This window comes from Podarcis tiliguerta (assembly GCF_965153285.1).
Source record: "Podarcis tiliguerta genome assembly, chromosome: 6".
NCBI classification, from domain to species: domain Eukaryota; kingdom Metazoa; phylum Chordata; class Lepidosauria; order Squamata; family Lacertidae; genus Podarcis; species Podarcis tiliguerta.
Genome location: NC_139539.1, coordinates 34,332,374 through 34,358,625, shown reverse-complemented (window position 1 = coordinate 34,358,625; position 26,252 = coordinate 34,332,374). Strand labels below are relative to the sequence as shown.

The window sequence follows — 26,252 nt, the reverse complement described above, 5'->3', positions numbered from 1 at the left end:
CCTCATTCCATTAGTGCAATATTTTACACTTGCACAATGGAATCTTCCTCCCCTCTCTCCAGGCACACCCTGCACCTTCTCCAACTATGCTCTAGAGTGTTTGGGTTGTGCAGGGAAATGGGGAGGGGAGTTTCATTGCACAAGTAAAATCCTTATTTTAGTGGAATAAGAGAGTTAGCACTGCTTCGGATACAAACTTTATTGTTTACACATGTACATAATGTGAAACTGCAGATCACTGGCAAACAACAATTTCTAAAGGAACAGCACTTGGCAGAAATAGATATGCAAAGTCTTCATGTAGCTTTGGTTTCTCATCTGCTGCCTGGATCTTGATTAGCCTAGTCATCCTTGGAACTTCGATTTTGCAGGCATGCAAAATGAGGAACTTGTGAGAAAATATTTGTAAAATAAGGTGATACTTGAAAATACCTATATTGGTTTATAGCCCTGCACTGTTCACCTTTAAAAGTAAATTTAAAAAGTTAAATTTCCAAATAGGGCATGACATCCAGTTTTTACTGTCTTAAAGGGTAAATTTACCAAATCCTTTGATATTCTCTTGCATAAGTCAGAGCACTTCCACACATCTGAATATAGCACCCAAAGTTTGGGCCAGAGGCCTTGCTAAATGTACCAGCCGATAAACTGCAGAACTGAAGTCATTGACATTTCCTTCATTATGATCGTGTACCATGTTTGGTTACATGTGAGAGAGAACATGCACATTTTCTAATAAATAGTGAAAATATTATATCGTAAAAGGAAATGCAATGATAGATCTAGTCAGTCATATCTGCAGTATTGAGATTTCACGTATATAAAGTTTGCAGTAGCAAACAATAGGGTAACAATATGGATGAAATTTTATGTTTGACATTTGCTTTATAACCAAGCAAAGAAGGTGCCTTTGTGTGCAAGTCAGCATGAAGATATGACAAAACTAACAAGTTTCCTTTTAAACAGCTGTAGAAAGCAAAGAAAGACATTCAGATTCTTCCGACTGGATGAAGCCTGTTCCTAGTTACAGTCAGACAAGTAGCTCGATGGATTTCAGAAACTATTTATCAAGGGAAGAAAACCTAGAGCCTCTACCCAAGAACTGGGAGATGGCATACACAGACACAGGCATGATCTACTTCATTGAGTGAGTACAAGTTTGGTACGCTTGTGTGCAATTTAGGATTGATTGAACTGACTGAAGGTTTTTTGTTTGTTTAAGAGGATATTATTTTTGCCTGTTAATTTGCCTGTTAAAGGGCTACCAGTCCTTACAAGTTAGGCACAATCTTCCCCCTGCTGATGGTGCCTTGTAGAGCAGATGGGCTACTCCCACATCCACAACCCTACTACTCATGGAAGCCCAAATGTAGGGGGGCTGATCACTGTATACTGGCACAGTGATTAGTCCCCTGTTGGGCCTGATGCCATTATATGATAGCAGTGAAACTGACTCAAGACCCAGCAGAATCTGAGAGAGCTCAGCCTCATTTTAGGACTTTCCACTGGCCCCTTATCTTCTTAGTACAAGTATTAGCCTGTCTGCCAATTTAGAGATAGTAAGGTCACCCCAGATCTTCCATACAGCCTTCAGTTATGTAAATATTTTGAGAACACAGTGCTGCATTTTGAAAAATAGAACTCTATCTTTTCTGGCCTTTATGATATAAAATTGCACCATTCCATATCTTTAATGACACAAGAGATTATGTATCTTTACATAGGTATAAGTTCTTAAAAGCAAGATGAATAGAGTATGTTTTTATGTCTGTTTCCAAGAGAGCCAGAAGGGACATGTGTATTTTTGTTTCAGTAGGTCTGTTTGTTCTCTGCTGAACTTCCACATACACCCACGCAGTTTCATGGAACCACTAGATTCATCATGCATTGAATGCTGAGTTACCAGCATTTTTTGACAACTGTAACCTAGGTTAACCTTCACGTAAAAGATGCCTGCTGTTTTGTAGTAATAACAGCATGAACTGTGACCATGAAACATAAACCTGAAACCATTTGTGGCTGATTATTATTTCATTCCTTGCGTGAATTGTTACTTCACAACTATACAAAAGAACATGATTCAAACATGTCGGAATGTATCATTTTCCCTCTTTGGCCTCTTCGTCACAAATAACATTGGTGGCATTTTTCAAACAATTACAAGACACAGTTGCGTTTTGCAGTTAGTTTTCTATTTTGGAATATTTGTATAAGTGGGAATTAATTCCTTAGGAATCTTTTTTCCACAAAAACTATCTTCATAGAAGCTCCAGTTCCACAAATGGAGCAATTGTGTGCCATGGATCTTTTGCTCTCAGTTAGCACTTTGCTGTGAGAGATATTGCCTATGTGATTGCATGTTTATGTAACCCACATCCATGTTAGACTACGTAATAGGGAAGAATCTGTATGTGATGGGGACTTTTGTAAACAATCTTTAACTAGATCCTTTGTGTCCCACAGTCACAACACCAAAACTACCACCTGGCTGGATCCTCGCCTTTGTAAAAAAGCCAAAGCTCCTGAAGACTGTGAAGATGGAGGTGAGAAACTCAGAATCTTGTTTCTTATGTAGGGTTCAGTTCAGCTCTGGTTGAAAATGCAAAAGTACTATTGGTTTTAATGCCCATACAAGTAAACTGCACATATATATATAATTTGTCAGAAAAGTTATCTTACCCACAAATTAAAACTATCTAGTGTGGTTTGTAATAAGAGAAGGCTGTGAAAAACCTGGGCTTTAGAGCATTGATGCAGTTCTGGGTAATGGTAAAGGTACCCCTGACTGTTAGTTCCAGTTGCGGATGACTCTAGGATTGCGGTGCTCATCTCGCTGTATAGGCCGAGACAGCTTCCGGGTCATGTGGCCAGCATGACTAAGCCACTTCTGGCGAACCAAAGCAGTGCATGGAAATGCCGTTTACCTTCCCGCCGGAGTGGTACCTATTTATCTACTTGCACTTTGATATGTTTTTGAACTGCTAGGAGGACAGGAGCAGGGACCAAGCAATGGGAGCTCACCCCGTCGCAGGGATTCAAACGCCAACCTTCTGGTTGGCAAACCCTAGGCTCTGTGGTTTAGACCACAGCACCACCCGCATCCCTGATAGTAGATAGGAGTTTAAAATTGTTATTCAAAACAAAACAAGAAAGTTCTGTGTAGTCTCAGGCATTACGGATATCTACAAAGATAATCCAGGCACAATAAAAGGAGCTTCAGCATTTTCTAAGTCAAGCTTAGTCCTGCAGGCAAAGGCAGAACTGGTTAGTTGATTGTTAACACCTTTGGCAACTTCAGAGGGAAGTGGTAATGTAGCAGCTGTGTTTACCTCCTCCATTAACATATAAATGCAACATTTTCTAGCATAAAAGGATGGCATACAAGTGAAATGTGTAAGCAGGAGGTACGTGAGGGTGGCCTTATGTCATGATAAATTATTTTAAAGCGAGACTACAAGAACTGCTTTTGTCCTAGAATGAGTTTTTTTTAATCCTACAATGAAATGTGTGAGGAAATGTAGCATGCCCAGCCACAGTTATTTCAGTATTTGCAAGTAAGAAATATGAGAAATAGGTCTGCAATACGAAATCCCATTGGATAAATGGAAGTAGATAAAGCAAAAATAAATAAATAATCCACAGCAAACTATTGGTATTTAAATGTAAATATACTCTACAATTGTTCTCCATTGTTCTTTTCCAATTACAGAGCTTCCATATGGTTGGGAGAAAATAGAAGATCCTCAGTATGGAACATACTACGTTGAGTAAGTTTTCTCACGCTTCTTCATAGCTCAATTTTATAATCTCATAGAGAAACATAGCATGATATGTAAGTAAGTGCAAAGTTCTACTTGTTGTTGTTGTTGTTGTTGTTGTTGTTGTTGTTGTTGTTGTTGTTGTTAGTAGCCCACCCATCTGGCTGGGTTTCCCCAGCCACTCTGGGTGGCTTTCAGCATAACATTAAAAACAGAATAAAACTTCAAACATTAAAAACTTCCCTAAGTTTTATTGTGCTTAAAAACCATGATTAGGAGGCCAATATTTAGTTAATGTATCCACTTATCTCCCAGAAGAATTGAGTAACATCTGCACATACATAGTATGCATTCATGTTCCATAGATGGATAGATATATACATTCCTACAGCAAGTGAAGCAGTAGTGTGTTCTTAGCTTTCTGTCCACAACTGAGTGCCTGTTTTGTTTTGTTTTTTTAACAAATACCCTACTTTGTCAATAGTACAATAGTACATGGGACAGAGATGGGAAACTTCCAGTGTGGGGGCTAAATTGTTTATTTGTTTAGTTTATTTAAAGGCATTTCTAAACTGCTTGTTATTTAAATATCTCTGAATGGTCTACAAAAATATAGCAAAAGCAATATTGGAAAAGCAAAGTCAGTTAAGGAGAATACCCTAGATTTTGGCATTGAAAGCCACTGAAAAATCAGGCAAGAATAACAGGGTTGCTTCAGTACATCTGAAACTCTCCAAAGCACATTTTGATTCTCTGAAACATGATCTTTCTCAAAATAGCTTAAATATCTCTTATAACTATCCTTATAGTTCTGCATGTTTCTATTTAAATACAAAATACTTCACCTTACTATCTTGCAATTGTTATACAACAAGCACCCTGGATAAAGCATGGCTTATTTTAGCACAGATCGTGAGATGCTTTTATTGTGTCCTTGATTCAATATCTCCACTGCACTGTAAGTAACAAACAAAAATCAAAGCTACATGACGTATTAGGACTACCCAGGTCACTCTTCCTCAGCACTTAATGCCCGGTTTTAAAGTAATCTGTTCTGGAAAATTGATTGTGAGTTTTATGTAGAAATGCTGGCATTTTAGTCTTATTACAGTTAATATTTCCTCCTCAAGCTCTAGTTTGACTTCCTTATAAAAGTGCTCCTCTATAACAGCATTCAGGATAATTAGAGGGTACTTTATTTCATACAGGAAAAAGAAACGTGTTTTCCGTAATATGTCCATAAATTCCTGTGTTTAGAAGTGCAGATGTGAGTCTGGAAGGTTCTAAAGTTTGAGCAGAAACCAATTTTTGGAGGAAGATTAGTGTTTGGTAAATTGAATTATTGCACTGCACTTCAGAGAACATCACAAGGCCTTCCATGATAGAGAGATAAGAGTGTGTGTATGTGTGATTCAAAAATGGAATTGCTACTAGTATTATTAATATAAACACATACACATAGAAAGCTGCCTTGTGCTAAATCAAACCATTGGTCCATCTAGCTCAGTATGGTCTACACTGACTGGCAGTGACTCTCAGGATTTCAGCCAGGAGTTTCACCAGCCGTACCTGGGGATGCTAGAGATTTAACCTGGGACCTTCTGCATGCAAGGCAGATACTCTACCGCTGACCTATGGCCCTTCCCTGATCTAGTCCTGTCATTGGCATAACAGAGTTCTCTGTCTCCTCAAATATGTAGTACAGTCATACCTCGGGTTGAATGTGCTTCGGGTTGAGAACGTTCAAGTTACGCTCCGCGGCAACCCGGAAGTAACGGAGCGCGTTACTTCCGGGTTTCACCGCTCTTGCATGCGCAGACGCTCAAAATGACAGCATGTGCGGAAGCAGCAAAACGTGACCCGCGCATGCGCTGTCGCGGCTTATATTGCATTCAGGATGTGAACAGGGCTCCGGAACCGATCCCGTTCGCATCCCGAGGTACCACTGTAATGTAAAATGCAGGTAATAATGAGGCAGTTCTGGCATGTTTTGTTGGATCCTTTTTCTTAAACATTATCCTAGGGGGTATTCCAAAACGTTAGTGGACAAATCTATAGATTTGTCATAAGGTTTAACTCCGATCTTGATTCTTAATGTCATTCAGAAATAATAAACCGATGCAAATCAAGCAAGGTTGGTCACTGTCAATCCTATTAGATATGCTATATAAGTGCAGAAAACCTTTTAAAGATATGTCATTTTGCATGGCTGTAGTTGTGTTCAACAAGTATCTGGCATGAAATATATTGCTCTGGGAAGAATCCTGCAAATCTCAACTTCCAGTTGAAGGAGTTCTGTTTATACAGGGTTTTCATAGATGTAAGCTTGGTGACATGTGTATGTCAGATTGCGGATCTTGGCCACACATGGCCCAAGAACAAACGACTCCCTCTGATTTAGGATATACTCATATTATATGTTGCATAGGAATTCAAGGGCTGTAAGCAGCAAATGAGATATACATTGGAGAGGTTGATCTTTTAATAGGCTCTCCCAGGATGTTTTGAAAGCTCTGATTATACTCTGATGCCTTTTTAAGCATAGCAAGCTTTAAGTTATGAATTACTATCTTTAGACCAGATTATTTTGTGTCTTATTTTGATGCTAGCTATCAGAGGTAACACAGCAGCAGTTGTCTGTTATGAACAATATCTGCCAATGACATAGACATAGATTTAATTTTTATTGTGGGATTCAGAGAAGTTATGGTGGAGTAGATAGAGTGTTGACTTACATTTCATGTCCTCACTCTGTCATGAGCCCTGTGGAGATGTCACAAAGGTGATGGGTGGATCCTGAAGAGGTGAGGGAATCAGGGATGACCCAAAGGACGAGAAATTGAGAATGTCAGAGCTGGCGGAGGGGGCCAGTGATCAATAGAGTCAGGAGTTTGATTCTGGTGAAAGTTCAAGCAGGTTGTCAGAGAAATGTCTCACCCCTGTGATATCAGTCAGGCACCTCCTATAGGGTCTATGCGGCTGCCAGTTCCTCCTATCAGTAAGGAGCCTCCTCCAGGAGAGTAAGTTGGATACTGAACTGGCACCTCTGACACCAAGCACATTGAAACAAACCCCACAGGACCAACCACTAGCAGATGTGCCCATTTGCTTGCCTAGAGCACAAACAACTGTTGTTTGCCATGCTAAGTCTTGTGCTCACCTTATCTTCAAAAAGAAGAGGCAGGGTGTGTGTAGCTTGTTGGATCAATGTTTCAGCTTGTAGTTAGCCATGCAGTTCACCTGCTGTACCTTTAATTCTTGCCTTGACTATGTACTTCTCAAATATACCACGGTATGCATTTAAGAATTTGGCAGAACATAATCCTGAGTTTGAGTTCTTCATATGGCAATGAATTCCAGGATACATTCAGCCACAAGGCTCACTTTGTCAGTTCATTCTCTCTTAACCTACCTCACACAGTTGTATGGACAAACAAATGGAACTGCTGTGTGTTTGTCACCATGTGGTCTTTGGAGGAAGGATGAGATATGAATGGGAGCAATAAATGGGAACTAGAAAACATTGTCTGGTTATTCATTTATTTGGCTTTCATGGCACGTTTTGAGGAAGCTGTGATTAAATTTCTATAACATTTGTTTTACTAATGAAAGCATGTGATCTACACTCCTAAATATATGACTGGAATAGTTCATCTGCAGTCAATAGTTCTTTTTTTTTTTAAGTACTAGGATTTCTCAACCTGAATGCTTATAGGAAAAGGTCACAAGAGTTCTATTATCTTTAATTACAGAGAAGTGTTCTGATGTAATACCTTCCAATGTTATATATTTAATGTGTCAGGATATATAATTATCCTTAATGAGCACGTGGTATGCTACGGGTACAAAGTAGCATGAAAATGCCTCTACTTAAGAAATATGGGACTTGATTCCCAGACTGGTAGAGATTGATTGTAATCTGCAGTAACTTGAATAGAAGCCAATAAAAGCTAGCCATAACTGTTCCAGACAAAGATTATTATTGCTGTCAATGACACTTATAATTATCTGCATTGGTTCTTCAGCACAGTACGATTGCATCTTGTGCACATTTAACTTGCAAGATTTCAACCGCACTCAATTAAAGGTAAGCTGGTTGAAATTGTGCAAGTTAAATCCAAGCAAGGTGAAGCTCTTAAAAACTCTTTTGTGCTGGGTCCCTTTGGCGTTACCTAGTGTGGAAAGAGCTTTTAAGCTCTCCACCCTGCTTCCAAGGTCCACTCACCGCACTGGCTGTGTGATGTTTTTGCGAGGCCACCCATGTTGCTGAAAGAGTATTCCCGGCCTCCTAGAGCTGTCACATTGAGTTGGCCTTGCTCCCCAAGCAAAGCAGAATCTGCTTGGGTTACTTGGTGCAGAAACAGCTTTTAAGCTCTCCATCATGCTTGCTGGGCAAAGCCCGCTTGGTGTACAAGCTCTGGGAATACTGGCAATTCCTTCTGTCTCCCCCTCACCCACGAGTCATTGGGTGACTCCAAGTGTTTGGGCATATGTGGTTTTCATGTATATGTGGAACCCTTGGAACAAACCCCCTGTGTAAGATGCTATCGTAGTGTAATAATTTTACTGTGCATTCAGGTACTGCTAAGTAGTAAACTTTGAATTTTGCAAACCACTAGCTGTTTTCTCTTGAATTACATCATTAAGGCTTCCAAAGTATCATAATGAGATTCAGCCAACTTCCTAGTCAAAACTTACATTTCTTTAAAAACCTGATGAAGCAGATACTAAACTTGAAGTCAATATTGGTTTATTCATTTTATTTACATTTTATCATTACAATAACTAATAGAGAAAAGAAAATATAACTGAACAATTTCACAGCTTCCTATATCACAGCTTTTAAGATAACAAACAATAAAGACAAACATGTAAGCCATGTATGAGTTAAATGTCTGAGTCCTTTTATAAATGACCATGTGTTCAAAAGGGTCTTGATTCTTGCTTTTGTCTTTTGATATACGGAATAAACAAAAACAATAAAAAAGTGAATTTATCTCTGTTAGCTTAGCCTTGAGTTTTTTAAACAACTCATAAGTTTCTCATCAATCAGTACTGTTCACACTCAGTTATAGCAGTTATTAAGCACAATACCTAAGAGAGTAATCCACTAATAGACTATTTCTAACGGAGCTGCAATAATCAGGAACAGTATCAGCTCTTTGTAGAATAAATCTTGATTAGGACCATCAAAAATGCTTAATAGAGCTAGAGGGAGAGTCGTTACCCATTTCATCCCTAAAATGCACACTATTTTAGAATGGACAGAAACCAAAAAGACATGTACTGCCAGACATAGCCACTACATCTGAATAAATGACACCCACATATTGACAATTCTAAAGGGGTGGTCTACAAACAATTTTAAATTTTCTCTAATTTGACAGTGATGTAATTGGTTTCTTGATCCACATTGCAGATCCACCTTATTTCTCATCCTTGCCTTCTTGCCCCCATGAATAAATCTATTTAACAACAACTGCCAGCCTTAAACTGGAATAAGTTTGGAACCAGCAGGGTTTGGAATAAGAAAGGGAAGCGTAGCAAAAAAGAAATTTTAACAGTTGCAATGTCCCCCCTAGCCATGATTGGTTTAACCTCAGCCAGGATTTAAGATTCTTCCTGATTTGACTCAGCAGTGGTGCAGAATTGACTCTTGTTAAGTGTGACAAGTTATTGGTTAAGTAAACTCTGAGATATTTAATCTGCCAGGGACATAACATGAAGCCTAATAGGTGTCTGATCTGATACTGCATCATCAGATTCACTCTCACATAAAGTATGTCAGACTTAAAAATGGTTAACTGCAACCCTGCTATAGTGCCATAATTTCAAAGTGTAGCAAATGCTTCCAGTAGTGCTACTAAAGGGTCTTTAAATAAAAGTTCCATATCATCAGCGAAAGGACTAACATTGCGCTGTATTCCGTTTATTACCCCCCCCCTTTTTTTAGGGCTGTTGATTAACAATAGCTAAAGAAGAGAGCAAACGCAAGGGAAACTTGGACAGTCTTATTCCATGCCTTAGTATATTACAAACTCTTCTGAGCTTGACCAGTTCACCCTAACTTTGGCTCATGATTGCTAATACTCGATATTTGCTTCTCATTGTTGATTCCAGAAACAAAAATAATTGTTCTACAGGAGAATGGGCCACTTGGGTGGGCCTTTTTATGAAGTATTTTATGAAAAATATTTCACAATTAAATTTTCACTGATGTCTTGTATTTTTTTTCAGTCATATTAACCAGAAAACCCAGTTTGAAAATCCAGTTTTGGAAGCCAAACGGAAAAAACAGCTAGGACAGACGGATGGAGGCCCTTCAAATCCAGGTATTGGTTTCAATGGCAGCTTTTAGGAGAGTCTGCTGAAATCTGCAGTAAATTAATCAAGAACTACATGTTGAACATAGCCATGTTAGCTTTCATTATCACACAGGGAAAGAATTGTCAGTTAATTTTAACAGATATTTTAAAAAATATTTTCAAACCATTAAGTACTACTTTATTAATCTCACCAATGAGTGGTTTGTGTTTATTTTTGTAGCTTATTTATCTATAAGAACGTTTATGTGCAATACTATGTATCTAAGGGCCATTAGCAGGCAGGCCACCAAGCTTTTGTTGGTGAATGCAGGATGTGCCATCTGCTGCTATTACTGCTGCTTGAAAGTGAAGCTGAGGCTTCCTTTGGTTTCCCATTCAAAGATCCCTCATGCTAAACCCCCCTCAGTTGGGGCTGTTGGGAGTTGGAGTCCAACATTATCTGGAGGTCCCCATTTGTATATAGAAGCTTTGTCCTACAGACATGATGTGTGTGTAAAATGTTTAAAGACAAATAATAATTACATTTTCAACACACATCCTGACAATTTGCAAAATATGCAAATGACACTGCCTCCATTTGAAGGCTTTATGTTTTATACACACATTGTCATAGGTGTGCATTAGTACCCCATAAGACAGTATTGCTGTGCTGTATATTTAAAACAATCTCTGCAGTTGAAACAAATTGGTGGTCTTATAGCTGCATAATGAGCTTAAGGCATCCTGAAACCATTTGTTGTAATCAGCTTGGCCACTCCATAGTGTGGATGGACAGACAGTGATTTGGCTATCTGGACACAGGATGAAGATGGAGCAGCAAGTGTGTGGCTTCGGGTCCTCTGGTTCCTGCCTTCAGTTCTAATCACAGCATTTGATAAACAGTTATGGCCTAGCCATACTGCTGGCAACAAACATAAGATAACTGGAACAGTCATAATCTCCAGTTGTCTTTTGTGTTAACATGAAACTCAAAAGGTTCTTTTCTTTCTTAACATTATCCTTTTAACCAGATAAAGGCAAGTCCATACTTAGCTTGGCTCCCCCCCCCCCCACAGAAGTCATTGGTTATGACTTCACATTTGATTTCTGCTATGAAGATTTATTTCTAATCTTATTCCAAATGTTATATTTTCCCCTGCATCTCCTTCGTTGCTTTTATTTGACTATTCTTGCAGTCATTTTCTTGTTAAATTGTGTATTACTGCTATATTAGCTAGCTTTAGCTGCAGCCCCAATTATTGAATGACTATATGGGGAACCCTTTTGCTTGGCTGCAGAACCAGTGAAGTCTCTCTTCACCCGAGACCCATCCCAGTTGATAGGAGCACTCATACGGACATCATTGAAGAAAAGCAATATGGGCTTTGGCTTCACAATCATTGGTGGAGACAGACCAGATGAGTTTCTGCAGGTGAAGAATGTACTGAAAGATGGACCAGCTGCACAGGATGGCAAAATTGCACCAGGTGAATTAAGGGTCCCCCCCCCTCCATATTTATTTTGCAGTTTGGACAAATGGTGATACAAAGATTATGAAAACAGATGGTTCTGACAATTCAGTGATGGTACTGTTGAAGTTTGCTGCTGTGTGTTTCAAAAGTTTCATTAACAGTGAAAATGAAGTAACAAAGTATTTAAAGGATGCTCCTGTCTTCTGTATTGCATCTCCTTATCTAGCTATGTTGGCTGCCATTACTCTCTTCTGTTCAAAAGACTAAAGTAGATTTAAAACGATTAACATTTGTGCTTTCCAGTCTTTTATTCTTTTGGCTCTTCAGACTCCAGTTTAAGACCAGGGTAGGTTGCAGCTGCTGTGTAGATTCCTTCAGGATTTTCTAAATTTAGTTGCTACATTCTTAGCCATGCATGACATAACATCAGGCTTATTGCATGCTATTCTGGTGGTGTAGGAGTTCTTGTGCGAGATTTTGCTAATCGGTTTTTTGTGTCTTTGGCCATTTTGCAGATGTTTAATACATGTTTAAAATGAATATAGAGAACCACAAAATAAGTAGTTGAACATTGGTGCATTCTGTTACGAAGTACATCCAGTGCTCCAGATAATTTATTTGTTTCACAATTACATAAGAATCACTTTTTAAAAAAATGTATAAATGCCTCTCGGTAAACACAGGTTCAGAATCTTTAGAACCAGTTGATTCATTGAATAGTCATAATTTTGTAAGTACAGCCACAGATTGTGTACAGTTGCATCTAACACTCATTTAATTTGCATGATTTTAACCATACATTGTTGAAAGCAGGCTGGTTGGTATTGTGCAAGATAAATCCAAGCCAGGTGGAGAGCTTAAAAGCTCTTTTTGCGGCAGGCTCACTTGGAGTTACCTGGCACATAAAAAACTTTTAAGCTCTCCACCTTGCCTGTTTGTTCCAAAGTGGTTTGGGGAGGGCGGAAGTCCAGTGTAGAGCATAATGATCATCATTATCGCCATCATCATTATCACCTTTTTCCTGGTTGTTCCAAAGTTCTTGGGTGTGGTGTGGCATCATTATTATCAATATCATCACCTTTTCCCGGCTTTTTCCCAATGGGCAGGGCAGGGCAGAGGCGTTATCATCGTCATCATTACCATTATGACTTACCAGTACTACTATCATCATTATTAGCTCCTTTTCCTTGATTGTTCCCAAGTTGTTTTGTTTGATAGGGAGGGGCATTTCAGAGGCATTTTTATCCTCATCACCTTTTCCTCCTGCCAGGAGGGATTGTTCCCAAGTTGTTTGGGGAGGAGAGAACACAGTGCAAAGGCGAAAACATTAATTTTGTTATAATCTCCTCATACACCCCTAATTTTGAGAAGCATATATATGACATTCTGCCTCTAATATCACACTTATTATTGGCCAGTATTGTTCAGCTGCTATTCTGGTGAGTTGACTTTTATGTATTTTAGGTGTATTGTATTCTTTTCTATTCCATAAAGATTTTTTAAAAAAATACTTGCCAGCTATTATTAAGAGGTCATTAGTTTTTGTTTTCTTGACTATGCATGGTATGGCTGGCTGTAGCTATTGAATATGTTTTCTGGATTCAGTTATGTTCTAATTTGCTGTCTAACTTACAGCAGCATACCAGGAGCAGACGGCATAAGTACCAAGACTTAATAGTGTCTGGAAAAGCAGAAAGATTTTTCAAACTTTTAATCCATTTGTTCATATTTGAACAATTTTATGTTCCTGTGTCTTTTCTTGCAGGTTGTATTAGGTTGTATCTAGTGTTAGTCCTACTTGGAGTAGACCCCTTGAAATTATGGACACTACTAACGTAGGTCCATTAATTTCAATGTGTCTACTCTAAGTAGAACTTAGAGGGATATAATAGCTTAGTTGGTAGAGCATGAGATTTTTAATCTCATGGTCGTGGGTTTGAGTCCCACATTGACCAAAAGATTCCTGCCTTGCAGGGGGTTGGACTAAATGGCCCTCACACTCCCGTCCAACTCTACAATTCTTTGATTCTTTCGGAAGCAGCGGCCATTTTGTGTTAGGCCACCACCTTGGTGACAGTCATTTGTGACTGGTACCCTCAGAATTTTCTCAAAATTTCATATATGCCCACCAACCCAAAAAGCTTTCTTCTCTTGTGGCAATGACAGTGCCCTCTAGAGATAGATATCTATTGAGAGTTGTACTCTTCATTTGTACAATTGTCCTCTGTGTAATGTTCTGATCAGTCTTACATAAAGGTCTTCCTGCTACATAGTTTTTAGAAATCATTTGGGGAGAGTAAACATATGAACACCTTGCCTTAAACATGTATTTCATTGTAAAAGAAAATATTCCATAATGTGTTTTTTTCATTTGTTTGGAAATAAACTTTAAAAAGCTTTGGAGAAAAATGAGGAAACCCCACCCCATTCCTGCCCCCTTAGACCTTCACATCTGTGATCCAGACTTTTCTCTTTCTGCTTGAGAGCTTGGTTTTCTCTGTTTTTGCTCAGAGCAGAGCGACTCCCTTCCTAGAGTTCTCTTCTGACCACCACAAAAACAGCAGTTTATGGAATGTTCTCTTTGAGTCACTCTCCACTTTGAACATTAGCACCTTTTGTCTTTTTTCTCAGGCAGGTTCTTCCTTTTCATGCTGTTGCTTTCATATTTTGTTTAGAAGGTTGTGGCCCTCATTTCTAGTCTCTATAATCTCTTTTCCTTACTTCCACACACATCTAATTACTGGGCAGATGTCTTAGATTGTTAGATCTGAATTGTGTGAAATTCCATTGCAGTAAGTCATAGATACAAAAAGCCAGTAAGAATTCATTTGGTTTACTGGCTTGCTTACAAGGAGGGCTGTTTGTGAAGTTGTCCATCATCAGACTGGGTATGATAGCATTTATCAGACTTTACTAATCTGATTCTTCTTGTGTAGAGTTGAAAGATGCATGTTCTCCATACTTGCTTTTGTGTTCTTAAAAGGCAAAATTATTTATGAAATAAATTTAATATGAAAAAAAACTTGTAGGACTTTTTTCAGTGACAATACATGGAAGCTAGAAGAGTAGTCTATTTCTTTTGAAATGTGTTAGAATGTATGAAGTAAACTAAAATATATGCTTACTGTTACATGCACACTGCTTCCATTTTGAAACCCACTGATTCCCTTTTGAAATTGCAAGAGTCTGCTGCAGATTAAGCTTTATATATTTAGAACTGTGTGATCTTATCAGAGCCAAAACACAGATTACATGCAAGAGAAATCCTGCCTTGTGCTGCAAATGAGCAAAAGGAAATAATGCCATCTTTCTTCGCTAGTATTTTGAGTATTTTCCAGTTTTTTCCTTAGAGAGGTTACTAACCTCCTGATCATGCTAAGGTATGGGAATAATGTTTATTTGTATTAACAGTGTCCTGTTTGCTTTTAACAGGTGATGTCATTGTGGACATAAATGGCACGTGTGTCTTGGGCCATACCCATGCTGATGTTGTCCAGATGTTTCAATTGGTTCCTGTCAACCAGTATGTGAACATGACTCTGTGTCGTGGATACCCTCTTCCTGATGAAAATGAGGACCCTGTTGTAGATATTGTTACAGCCACTCCTGTCTTAAATGGTCAGCAAATAGTAAAAGGTGATACTTGTATGATCAACCAAGAGTTAATACCTGGAACAATGGTTTTGGACCAGAATGGAAAGCCAGGGCATATCTTACTCAATGGACGCTTGAATGGCCCTTCCACAGACCTCAACGAACAGAGGGCCTCAGTGTCTTCTTCAGGATGCTCTCAAGCAGAACTGGTCACAATTCCTCTGATCAAGGGACCTAAAGGTTTTGGATTTGCAATAGCTGACAGCCCTGTAGGGCAGAAGGTGAAGATGATCTTAGATAGCCAGTGGTGCCATGGTCTTCAGAAAGGGGATGTAATTAAAGAGATTTATCATCAGAATGTGCAGAACTTAACTCACCTTCAGGTGGTAGAAGTACTGAAGCAGTTTCCAGTTGGAGCAGAAGTGCCACTGCTTATCCTAAGGGGAGGTAGGTAATGACATTTTTTATGTATTTTAAAATATCTGTCACTTTTAAGCACTGTGTATTGGCGTAAATGTAAGTTAATCACTCTTTTGCACTGTGTATTTTTATATTTATGGGTGATAATAAAAGTAGAAAATGTCATACTCTCTCTTTTCATTTTTTTTAAAAAGATACTAAGAATTGTGAAACACTGTAATATCTTTTTTTCAACATACACTGTCTTAATACATGTTGATGGTTTAAATCAGTGTGGTTTTGAAAGGTTCATTCTACCATTGGATTGAAAATGAAGTGCAGTTGTCCAAGTACAGACAAAAACCCGCTTCTTGATCTCTGGAGCCAACATTCAAAATTTGATTATGCAATCTTAAGAGGTGTCCAAACAGCTTTGCAAAATATATTGTAGATATAATACATGAAAGGTGAATACTTGTGTGCTGCCATGTAAGAACTTCACTTGTGGTTTCCTGGTTTGCCTTTCATTAGTCTTGATCTGTTGTCTGTCCTTTCTGGTTGCTTATTTTGGCTTCTTAACTCCACCCTGCCGAGGGTCACATAATCAAGTGTTAAGCATAAGTGTAAGCTTTCTTTTACTGATGGGCTCTGCATTGTCATAAAGTACTATTTGTGATATCAGTTTGTACAACTGGGCTATTAAATGACTAACCTTGCCAGGTCACTTCAGCTCTAAGAGATCTTGGTTAAAGTGGCTAAATAATACAAATCCCTCTATTGATCTTGTATATATTTATATACAACTTTTGGGGGAGTTCAGATTTGGAATTGCCCTCAGTGTGAAAACTGACTGATAGGATTCACTTTTCCTGTGGTAAGGAAAATTCCTTTTTTGCAAGATGTTTTGGCCATCTGTTACATGGTTAGCCTAGGTACTAATGTTAACTATAGATCGTTGTCCCCTCCACCCTTGGGTGGGTGGGTGGGTGGGTGGTGAAGGCAGAGGGAACACTCCAGTGGAAATATCAATTTCTATTTATTGAGTTTTTCAGAGGTTTAGCTGTATTGCAGCAAAAACATCTGAGAGTCCCATGATTTCTTAAATACTAAGAAATTCAGGGACTAGAGTTCACGTCATTCGATACTTCAAATAAAGTGGACTCTAGTCTACAAAAGCTTATAACTTAATATGTTTGTTCATATTAAAGGTGCCACAATATTCTTTTTTCTTCCTGTACTATACTTGTAAGCTTTTCCTTCTGTTGGAAAGCTGATATGCTCTCCGTCCCTCTTCAGCTCAGTGGTTGGTTACTAAGAAGATAAACACATTTTTATTGTATTTAATTGTATGAGGCACCTAGAACATTTAAAATAAATGTTGGAATAAAAGGATTTTGAATTCCCCTGTGAGAATGGAAAATATATGTATTAATTTATATCACTGTGTCTGGGGCAGATGAACTTGTTCCATGTTCTTGGAACAAATTGAAAGATGCTGATTTACTGAAAACAACCTCTTTATAATGCCATCTGTTTGTAGGTTCACTGATTCTTATGTCTATTTTCAAAATGTTCAGGAAGTTTGGATTAATTGCTACCTAAAGTGCAATTAAGCCATGTTACTGTTGACCTGTTTTTGGAATCTACTTTGTTATCTGAGCTATACTGTCATGGTTCAAATTATAATACTAGCCGGATACCTGAATTTACTGCAGAATTCATTAACTTGTGATTTTAGTAGTAGGCTTTTAGAAGGCTTTTTTGTGAGGAGAACAAATTAAATTATAGAACAGATTTTTCTATAATGTAAAATTAACCAAAACAGAGGATGTATCTACGAGTTCTTGGAAAGAACTTGTGCTGTTCTTTATCATCTTAAAAACTGCAGTAGAAATAAGACCTCTTTGGTAGGGATGTGTAAGGTTATAGGTGGCCTGCTCACTAGAAACCTGGAACACTTTCTCCTTGGCAGGCTTACAAGTGGATTTGTGAATGCTTGGACAAGACCTCTAGAATACAGAGTTCTAACCCGCCAGATTAGTATACCGGATATAGAAAACTGTAGAATATAATGGTGTGATGGGTTATATTAATATTTATTCTCTATTTTAGGCCCTTCCTCACCTACTAAAAGTTCCAATGTTGTGAGTATTGATAATGTGAGTATTGATCAGAGTTGTTTGAATTGACTGCAATTTTTTTGTTCATAAAGTAAGTTGATGATAATTCAGATTAGCTCTTTTAGAGCCCTCCAGGCAGGGCTGTCTTAAGCATATGCGGTGCCGGGGTGCAAAGATCCGCCGGCACCACCACCCCATTGCCCAGTCCCAGGTGCGCACAGGTGCGCAGGAGGGCAGAGCTGGCCGGCCACCTCACTGGCTCGGTCGCCCCCAAACTCACAGCACAAAGTGCTCCAACCAACAGGCGGGCTCTTCCCCGGACTCAACCCTCGGGCCCGGACTCTCGGCCTGGCGCCCCTGAGAGCCCGGCATCTGGGTGTCCCGCACCCCTAGCACCAATGGGTAAGATGGCCCTGTCTCCAGGATCCTTTTGAGGTTTGCTCTCACTTCCACATAAGAATGGTGTGCAGTGAAAAACATCTCTCTCTTCTCAGGATTTGTGGTGGAAGACTGATGTAAAATTTAAGTTGTACAATAGCTGCTAGCCTCCACTGGTGTTTCTTAAATTTGGATGAAATTATTTATATATATCTCCCTTAACTTTTGTAAAGGACAACTTATTCCTAAATTTCTGAGTGTAGAAAAAATCCCCTCCATCGGCTTACTTTCTGGTATTAATTTGAGAGGAGAATGAATTTTGCTTGTTGCCTCAACTGAAAGTAGCTCCCAAACTCTGTTGTTCATTGGAGTGGATGATAGCAAAGGAAAGGCTGTGTATATTGAATAGAATCAATGAGCTGCCTTTCTGCATTAGAAAACAACCTTTACTTTGTTGTTTTCCTTTACAAGATAGGGAATAGGAAAAGGCCTAGCACAGGTAAGGGCTGGTGAGCATGTTAGCTATGCCACTTAAGGACAAAGTTTAAAACAGTTGTATCGCTAAAACAATTTTTGTGAGTATTAGTGCTGAACCAAATAAAAAAGAGATTACGAACCCCTCTTGAACTCTTTACAGTGCACAGTGGTAACTCTTACTTTAAAAATTCTGGGTACACATATTAGGCCTGGCAGCAGCAATATATCACCCAGGACCGGTATGAAGGGCAGAGTGCAATGGCAGCTCCACTCAGTAATATATTTCTGGTGAAACCACCACCATTCCTAAGTCCCTCAGCCTCCAGTGCACTGAGGGAAAAACAGACTGCAGTGACAGCTGAGACAGTTTCACCCCTCACCATTTGGGACCAGTACAGCTTCTTTCAACATCATGGTTTATCGCCAAACCACAATATTTGGCTGGTGATACATCACAGTGTTGAAAACCTAACATCGCCCAGCCCTAACAATTATAAAATATATGTCAGCATCCTAGTAGAAAAGTGTGGTCTAATAACTCATGCAAGCACTATCCAGCTTGATTACCCTCCAAGATTAATCAAAAAAAGAGTTATGAGCACTTCTTTTATCTTTCAGTGTACCATGTATATTAATCTTCATTGTTTTTTTACCTGTCTCTGAATCTCATTTGTGTGCAAACTGATAAGATGTGATGTTGAAACACATACTTCATATTTGCTTTGCCTTAGTCTTCAGTTTATGGTTTTCAGTAGGATATACATGAATTACATGCATGCACAAGCACACATTTTTCTTTGCTTTTTTTAATGAAAGTGCTGAATGAGACATGAAAAACTGTTCCTCTCAAATATAGTTTAAGTAGGGAGACTGGGTTCTGTCATAATTGTCATGACTCCATTTTTTATTGTTACCACTCCTGGCAAAATACTCATCCAGTGAAGAGTATGATTGAATTTCACAAAAATCAATATCTTTCAGGTTGATTAAATGTACTTTTTTCTTATATCTACTCAGAAATTAGAGTAAGAAGCATTGAAAGATTACTTTCATGAATGGTACTTGATAGGGCCTTTTCTCTCATACTCAAAAAAGTAATTTCAGAGTTATGATGAACAAAAATTATGTTTTTGTCCTCTTATGCGAATGCATTTGGTTCATTTTCTATTAGCACAAGAATACTGTTCGGCAACTATTTTTAAAACTAGGAAATCATGTACAGTAAATGATTAGAAGAATCACTAATTTTATTTGAGTAAAGCTCTGAAGAACAGGAACACACTAGCTGATGTACTAAGGTCACTTTTTGAAATCTTTGGAAGAATGCATTAAAATGCACAGACAGTTTTAACTTCACTAAACATAAACTGAATGCTTAGTGACATCTACTTTGTCAGCTAATTGGTTTTAAAAGGGCAAATTCTTATGCTTATAAACATGTGGAAAGTTTCCAACTGTAAAATCCTTCGGGGATTTTCTCTTGGCAGCCATGAATGTATTCAAATGCTTCTGCAGATGAATATGCACTCATTTGCACACACGTTTCAGGCTTTGTCTCAATCTAGAACAAACATCTTAAAATCAACTAGTTTTATGAAACACTGAAAACGTACATTTGATCTGGAGCAGCCGTTTTTGCTGTCCCTTCTGCATAGAGTGAGGAGGAATTTTAGAGGGCTTTTACTTTCAGCTGTTTAATTCCTTGTGAATGATTTCCCCTTGTTATTCAGGGGAAAACACCTGCAACTGTAGCAGCTATTCACACAAGTATACTGTACAGAGAAACAAACTGCCATAGATTGGAAGTAGATTAGTTAAATGCAAATGTCAACATTACAACCCGCTGTAACCAATCCATGTTTTTCCATTATAGAAGCTATCAGTATTGTAACTGGTTTCATTTACTATATAATGCTTTAAAATATTGCAACAGTTTAACACCTGTTATTTCAGTAATTCTTGCAACAGCTTTATAAAGTAGCTCAGTACTATTATTTCCCTTGTATTATAGTTGGTGGGCTGAGGCAGAGAAAATACCAGCTTGCCTAAGGCCATATAGTGAGTTCAGGGCTAAAGGGAGATTTGGGAACTTTCTAACTCACAACTATGCTGCATCAAATGCCCCTATTGTGGGGAGGGCATGACAAAACATTACAGGATAAGGACAGGGTAATCTTTGACAGGCCATCCATAATCCTTCTGGGTTTTCCTCCGACCCCTGGAGCAGATTCAAAGCTGGGGGCACATGAGGAGAGGAGATGGAGGGGAAGTTATATTGTGCAAATGAAGCCCTTTCACAAAAGGGACAACTTCGTGGGATGCAACCCATTATTTTGGTATTTTGCCCATGGTTTCCCCTCTTGCCATTTCATTCTCACAACTCTGTGTGGTAGGTTAGGCTGAGAAAAAGGGACTGGCTCAATGCCATCCAGTGAGCTTCAGTGGCACATACTTTCTGAGCTTCCAGTAGAGGTTTTAGGTAAAGAGAGTAAAGCAGAAGTAGATTTGATGTGATGAATTTTTTAGGGACATTGGTAAGTGGAATCTTAAGGGGCTTATGGCCACGTGATGTTCTCTGAAGTTATCATTCTTTATTCCACTGTTTTTACTGCTTTCACCTCATGAGTTAACTACAGTAGTACCTCGGGTTAAGTACTTAATTCGTTCCAGAGGTCCATTCTTAACCTGAAACTGTTCTTAACCTGAAGCACCACTTTAGCTAATGGGGCCTCCTGCTGCTGCCACACCGCTGGAGCACGATTTCTGGTCTCACCCTGAAGCAAAGTTCTTAACCCAAGGTACTATTTCTGGGTTGGCGGAGTCTGTAACCTGAAATGTATGTAACCTGAAGAGTATGTAACCCGAGGTACCACTGTACGCATATTTAAAGTTTCAAATCAAGGCCATAACCTAAACAACTTGCAAGTTTCAGATAAGACCATAAACCAGGGGTCACCAACCTAAGGCCCATGGGCCAGAAGCAGCCCACAGAGGTCGTTTGACTGTCCCACGAGCTGCCCCCGAACTGAGCCACCTGCTTTCCCGCTGCGCTAAACTGGCGCACTGCAGTGCGGGGACTCACTTCTGCAGGGTCAAAAACTGTATCCGCACACACACCAACGCTGAAAATCGCGGGCGCGCACGCAGTCCAGCCCACGGAGGGATCTCCGTGGGACCGATCCGGCCCAGGCAAGATAAACCTTGCGGACCCCTGCCATAAACTAAATAATTTGCAGTTCTAGATTAACATTTCATTAGAAAATGCTTTCAGATACCACAAGCAGGAATAATCCTTTTAGAAAGCATCAATTGAAGCATGCTTGTTATGAATTGAGTTGTTACGGTGCTCGTTACTGCTTCTCTCACTTGTTCAAGTGAGTTGGTATATTCTTGCAACTTTGTACAAGTGTATATTTCTGGTTTCTCTCTCCCCACCCTCTGCAGAAACTAGATAAGCAAGAAAATTCAGGAAGCCAAGAGACCATCAGTGAACCAGCCCCACAACCCATGCCTTTTCCACCCAGTGTTCTAAGGTCAGCGTCCCCAAAGCTAGACCCTTCAGAAGTCTACCTGAAGTCTAAAACATTGTTTGAAGAAAAACGTGAGTACATAGACTTAAGATACATATTGCAGCAAAGCTACCGGAAGTGCATTCTGATCTGAGAATTGTCAAGCTCAGTCCCAAAAGGAGGTGCAGTAGAAAATAGTATCTCTAAACATTAACAGAGTGCTTTTCTCTCCCAATAAATACAGAGGTAAAATAGTTTCTCAGAACAGGTGATTAAGTTCCAGAGTCACTTATTGACTATGTACACTTGAGCAAAAGCTCCTATTTTATAAATTAGGGCACTGCTTTTACCACCAGATACCCACATACATTGAGCCTTTTGTATTTTAACAAACAAATTTTAAAGGACCTAAGACCCCTGTCCCCAAATGGGAAACACCAGAAGCACTCAGATGACAGCCATTTAATCTGAATCAAGAACTGCATACACATTTTTCAGTTCAGGAGTTTAATTGTATGATCCGTGGAAGATGTAGGTAAGCAAGCAAAGATGTGAGTGGGGAAGTAGGCTGCAGTTGCCAATCAGCCCAAGAAAGCAAAGGGAAGAAGAGGGAACTAAATAGCAGGAGCTCATACAATGAAGCAACAAATCATTGAAGAGAGAGATCCAGAGACAATGAAATAAAATACCAGCACTGACAAGAAAAAAGTAACTTAGAACAAGTACTAAAAGATTCAGAGGAGATGGGGTTGCAGAGAAATCCAAGACCACACTGCAGCCAGGAGAACTTTCTTCAGAAAGTTCTCCAGCCATCTTGTTACAGCAGACAGCAGCTGTGAGCAACCAGCAGCATCATTTAATGCTGTTTGTATTTGTTTTCAAAGTAGCTATTTTGCCCATCATTTACTGAAATGTCCAATGTGTAGTGTGAAAAATGCCAAGTTGCTTCAGGCCTTTGAAAAGGAAGAAGAAGCTAGATGTGGATTTTTTTTTAGTAACCCATTGCAGATTCACTATCATCCCTAATGTATAGGTGATTAGGAAGTTATGACAAGAAAGTATATGACATAGGAAAGTAAGCTGACTTATGGGCAGAAACTGGCCCTGGTGGTGGAGGAGATATGGATGGTCCAAAAGGAGGAAGATATTCCAGGCTTCAGTATGTTAAAAACAGGATGATGGATCCTAACATTGGCTTCACCGGGACCCTTAACTTCTCATTAAACTACTAGATGCCTGCTGGGACTCTTTAGGTATCTTATTGGACCACCCGACCATAACAGCTGAGAAGTCTTAACACACTCTAGCTAAAGCTCATCAGGAATAGGAAATAAATGTTGCCATCACTGTAATAGCATTACAGAACTGAACCTAAAGCTAAACTATTATAGACTCTGGTGCATCCCTTCTAGTTCCTAGACATTGCAATTCAGCATCTGACAAAGAGGACTTTAGCCAGTGAAAACTTACGTAATAATAAAGTAAGATGTTTGAAAACACTTATTTCAATTTAGCAAGAGGTGTATTTTGTATTTTATTGTATCTTTGTTTATTATTGTTGCTTTAAAACAGCTTGTACGAACAGATGCAATTATATGGCTGGCTGGCTGCCTGCCTCTGTTTTTAAATTTCATACTAAAACATTAGAAAAGACAAGGTGCATCACTGGTAGGCAAGCAGATATGCAATAAATTTCAGTAGAGTTTAAAATCTTTGCATATAGATAAGATCAGGGATATGATACAAAATGAGTGGAAGAGAAGGCTCTTTTTGTACAAATTATAAAATTAGTTTGGTCACCATATAGTCACCGTCTCTCTAAACCACCTGAGCTTTGACCTTGAAATTTATTCCTGTGGTAGCTATAGAGCAGGCATAGGCAAACTCAGCCCTTCAGATGTTTTGGGACTACAACTCCCATCATCCCTAGCTAACAGGACCAGTGGTCAGGGATGATGGGAGTTGTAGTCCCAAAACATCTGGAGGGCCGAGTTTGCCTATGCTTGCTATACAGGGTTGGAACACATGTGATTACCCTTCCTGACCATAGACACAGATCTCTTCTTCAGAAGAAGGGTGTCTCATAATGCTGTTAATATTGTACTCTTTCTCTCAGTAGAGATGATACTAATGCAAATATCTTAACACTGCCCCTCAGAAACTTATTAGCCAGCAATGATTTTCATATGTGAAGTAGGGGAGATCTATAGTCAGCTTCTGACATTGACCTAGTTACTGTTTTGTAACTGTCATTAAGATTTTGTTGGACTTCTCATTTCTATTCCATCTTCAGCAGTGTTTTTCCTAATTTTGTCAATAGAAGTTTGATGATAGAACTCTACCAGTTCTGTCCTTAAGATGTGTTTTCACCAGGATTGCATATTATCAGAAGGCATCTGAAGGCGGCCCTGTTTAGGGAAGATTTTATTATTTGATGAATCATTGTATTTTAATATTTTGCTGGAAGCCACCCAGAGGAAGCAGCCAGATGGGCGGGGTATAAATATATTATTATTATTATTATTATTATTATTATTATTATTATTATTATTATGTGATTAGACACGTTTCTTTTGACAATTAAAACCAATTTTAACTATAAACTGTGAATTAAAATGATAGCTGAAATGTGGTGCTTCAACACCACAGCCTAGTGCAGCTTGTAAATATTTATGGGGAAACATTGGATTTACAATATTTTATATCCTGCTGTTAACAGTAATAATAAAAATAAAAATACAATAAGAAAATCACAAAGGCACAACTCTTCAGGATCCTTCCCACAGGATAGTCCAACTGAAGCAGAAATAGACATCTGGTGTTATCTTTGTCTGCCTCTCTCATAGTTCCTTCCCAGAGGACAGCTGGTGGTAGATGATCATGGGAGGGGACAGCCTAGCTGAAGCAGGCTCTGTTATATTCTCTTTGACCACCCAGCGGTCCATATTCAAATCATAGTTATTTTACATTTTAAAAGATGTACATAAATTGATATGGTCTTGTTTCATGCCACTTTACACTCCCTATGTATAGAGATAATATCAGTCAGTGCAAGAAAAAGTCTCAGTGAAGCTGGCTCAGAATATTCAGCTGTCACAAGCTGGGAAGTATGAACTCCCATTAAAATGTGTGGCAATTATATGAAGACAGCTACAGAAATCATAGTTATCCTGGATTAATACTAATATATGTATCATATTCCTACAAGGAATTGCATAATTTTAATGACAGTAAATTCTGGAAGGCTTTTGAATAATCTTGATAAGTTTGCCTTGAAGATTGTCCTATCTGAAGCCCAGTCTTTCAGTTGTTTACTAGCATACCTTGCCCACACTTACCTAGGTAAGTTATTTGTGATTCGAAAGACAGAGAACTTTTTTTAAAAATCTGCCTGGTCACCTGGAAGCAGTCTTTGTCAAAGGCAGCCAGATCACTGGCTTTTCAATAGCTTATCACTAGAATTTTCAGAGGGTTAGCCATGTTGGCTTGCTGCAGCAAAAACAATGCAGACTAACTAATGTATTATGTCATAAGTTTTTTGTGGATTACCATTCACTTCTCTAGTCCACAAAAGCTTGTGCCATACTACATTTTTTAGTCTCTAAGGTGCTGCAAGACACTGTTCCCTACCAGCTGAAGAAATTTGCTTATGGTAAAATTTGTTAAAAGGTTAAATCTGAACCTGAACCTGCTTCACTTGTCTGACTTGAAATTTGTTTTTGGTCTACATAATTTGGCTAAGTGGGAAAGTTTTCAGAGAGTTGGTAAAGTGTGCCCCAAGAGTTTGGTTTTAAGATGGTTCTTAGCAGTTCTTAGGTAGATTCTTATAGCTGCTAGACCTTTTGGAATGTCTAAGTGCCATTTACTAACTTTGTGAAAAGGATAAAGTATTCGTCTAAAAGCTAATACCTATCTTTTTTTGTTTCAAATATCATCTTCACCAGAGCCTACTATAGTTACACTCTCTGAGGTCTTGTTCTCTTCCCAGATTTTACCAAGGGAAGTATTGGGAGCAAGAGTCAGGATTGTACACTCCCTCCCCTGTCCATCTTACCATGGGAGAAGCGAATGAACCCAGAAAGTTGTTTGGCCATTCATTTGTCTCCATGATGAGAGGAGCAGTGGGAGGAAGCAGATGAGTCGAAGGCCCACTCCCAACCTCTTCTCTGAAGGGTGTAATAACATCTAAATGGGGCCTAAAACTAAAGTTACCCAAATCTCCTTGTAACTCACATTATTC

General features: G+C 38.9%; 1 protein-coding gene across 5 annotated transcripts in view; it reads left to right on the top strand.

The window, feature by feature from the left end:
• The window catches only part of MAGI3 (membrane associated guanylate kinase, WW and PDZ domain containing 3), a 108,648-nt gene that overhangs the window by 52,683 nt on the left and 29,713 nt on the right, over positions 1–26,252 (top strand). For all 5 annotated transcript variants that reach the window (XM_083444230.1, XM_083444232.1, XM_083444233.1 and 2 more), the window contains 8 exons: positions 967–1,147; positions 2,464–2,543; positions 3,710–3,767; positions 9,996–10,090; positions 11,362–11,550; positions 14,968–15,576; positions 17,641–17,687; positions 21,948–22,104. In XM_083444230.1, coding sequence (XP_083300356.1) covers positions 967–1,147; positions 2,464–2,543; positions 3,710–3,767; positions 9,996–10,090; positions 11,362–11,550; positions 14,968–15,576; positions 17,641–17,687; positions 21,948–22,104 — 1,416 coding nt within the window. The remainder of the gene's footprint in view (positions 1–966; positions 1,148–2,463; positions 2,544–3,709; positions 3,768–9,995; positions 10,091–11,361; positions 11,551–14,967; positions 15,577–17,640; positions 17,688–21,947; positions 22,105–26,252) is intronic.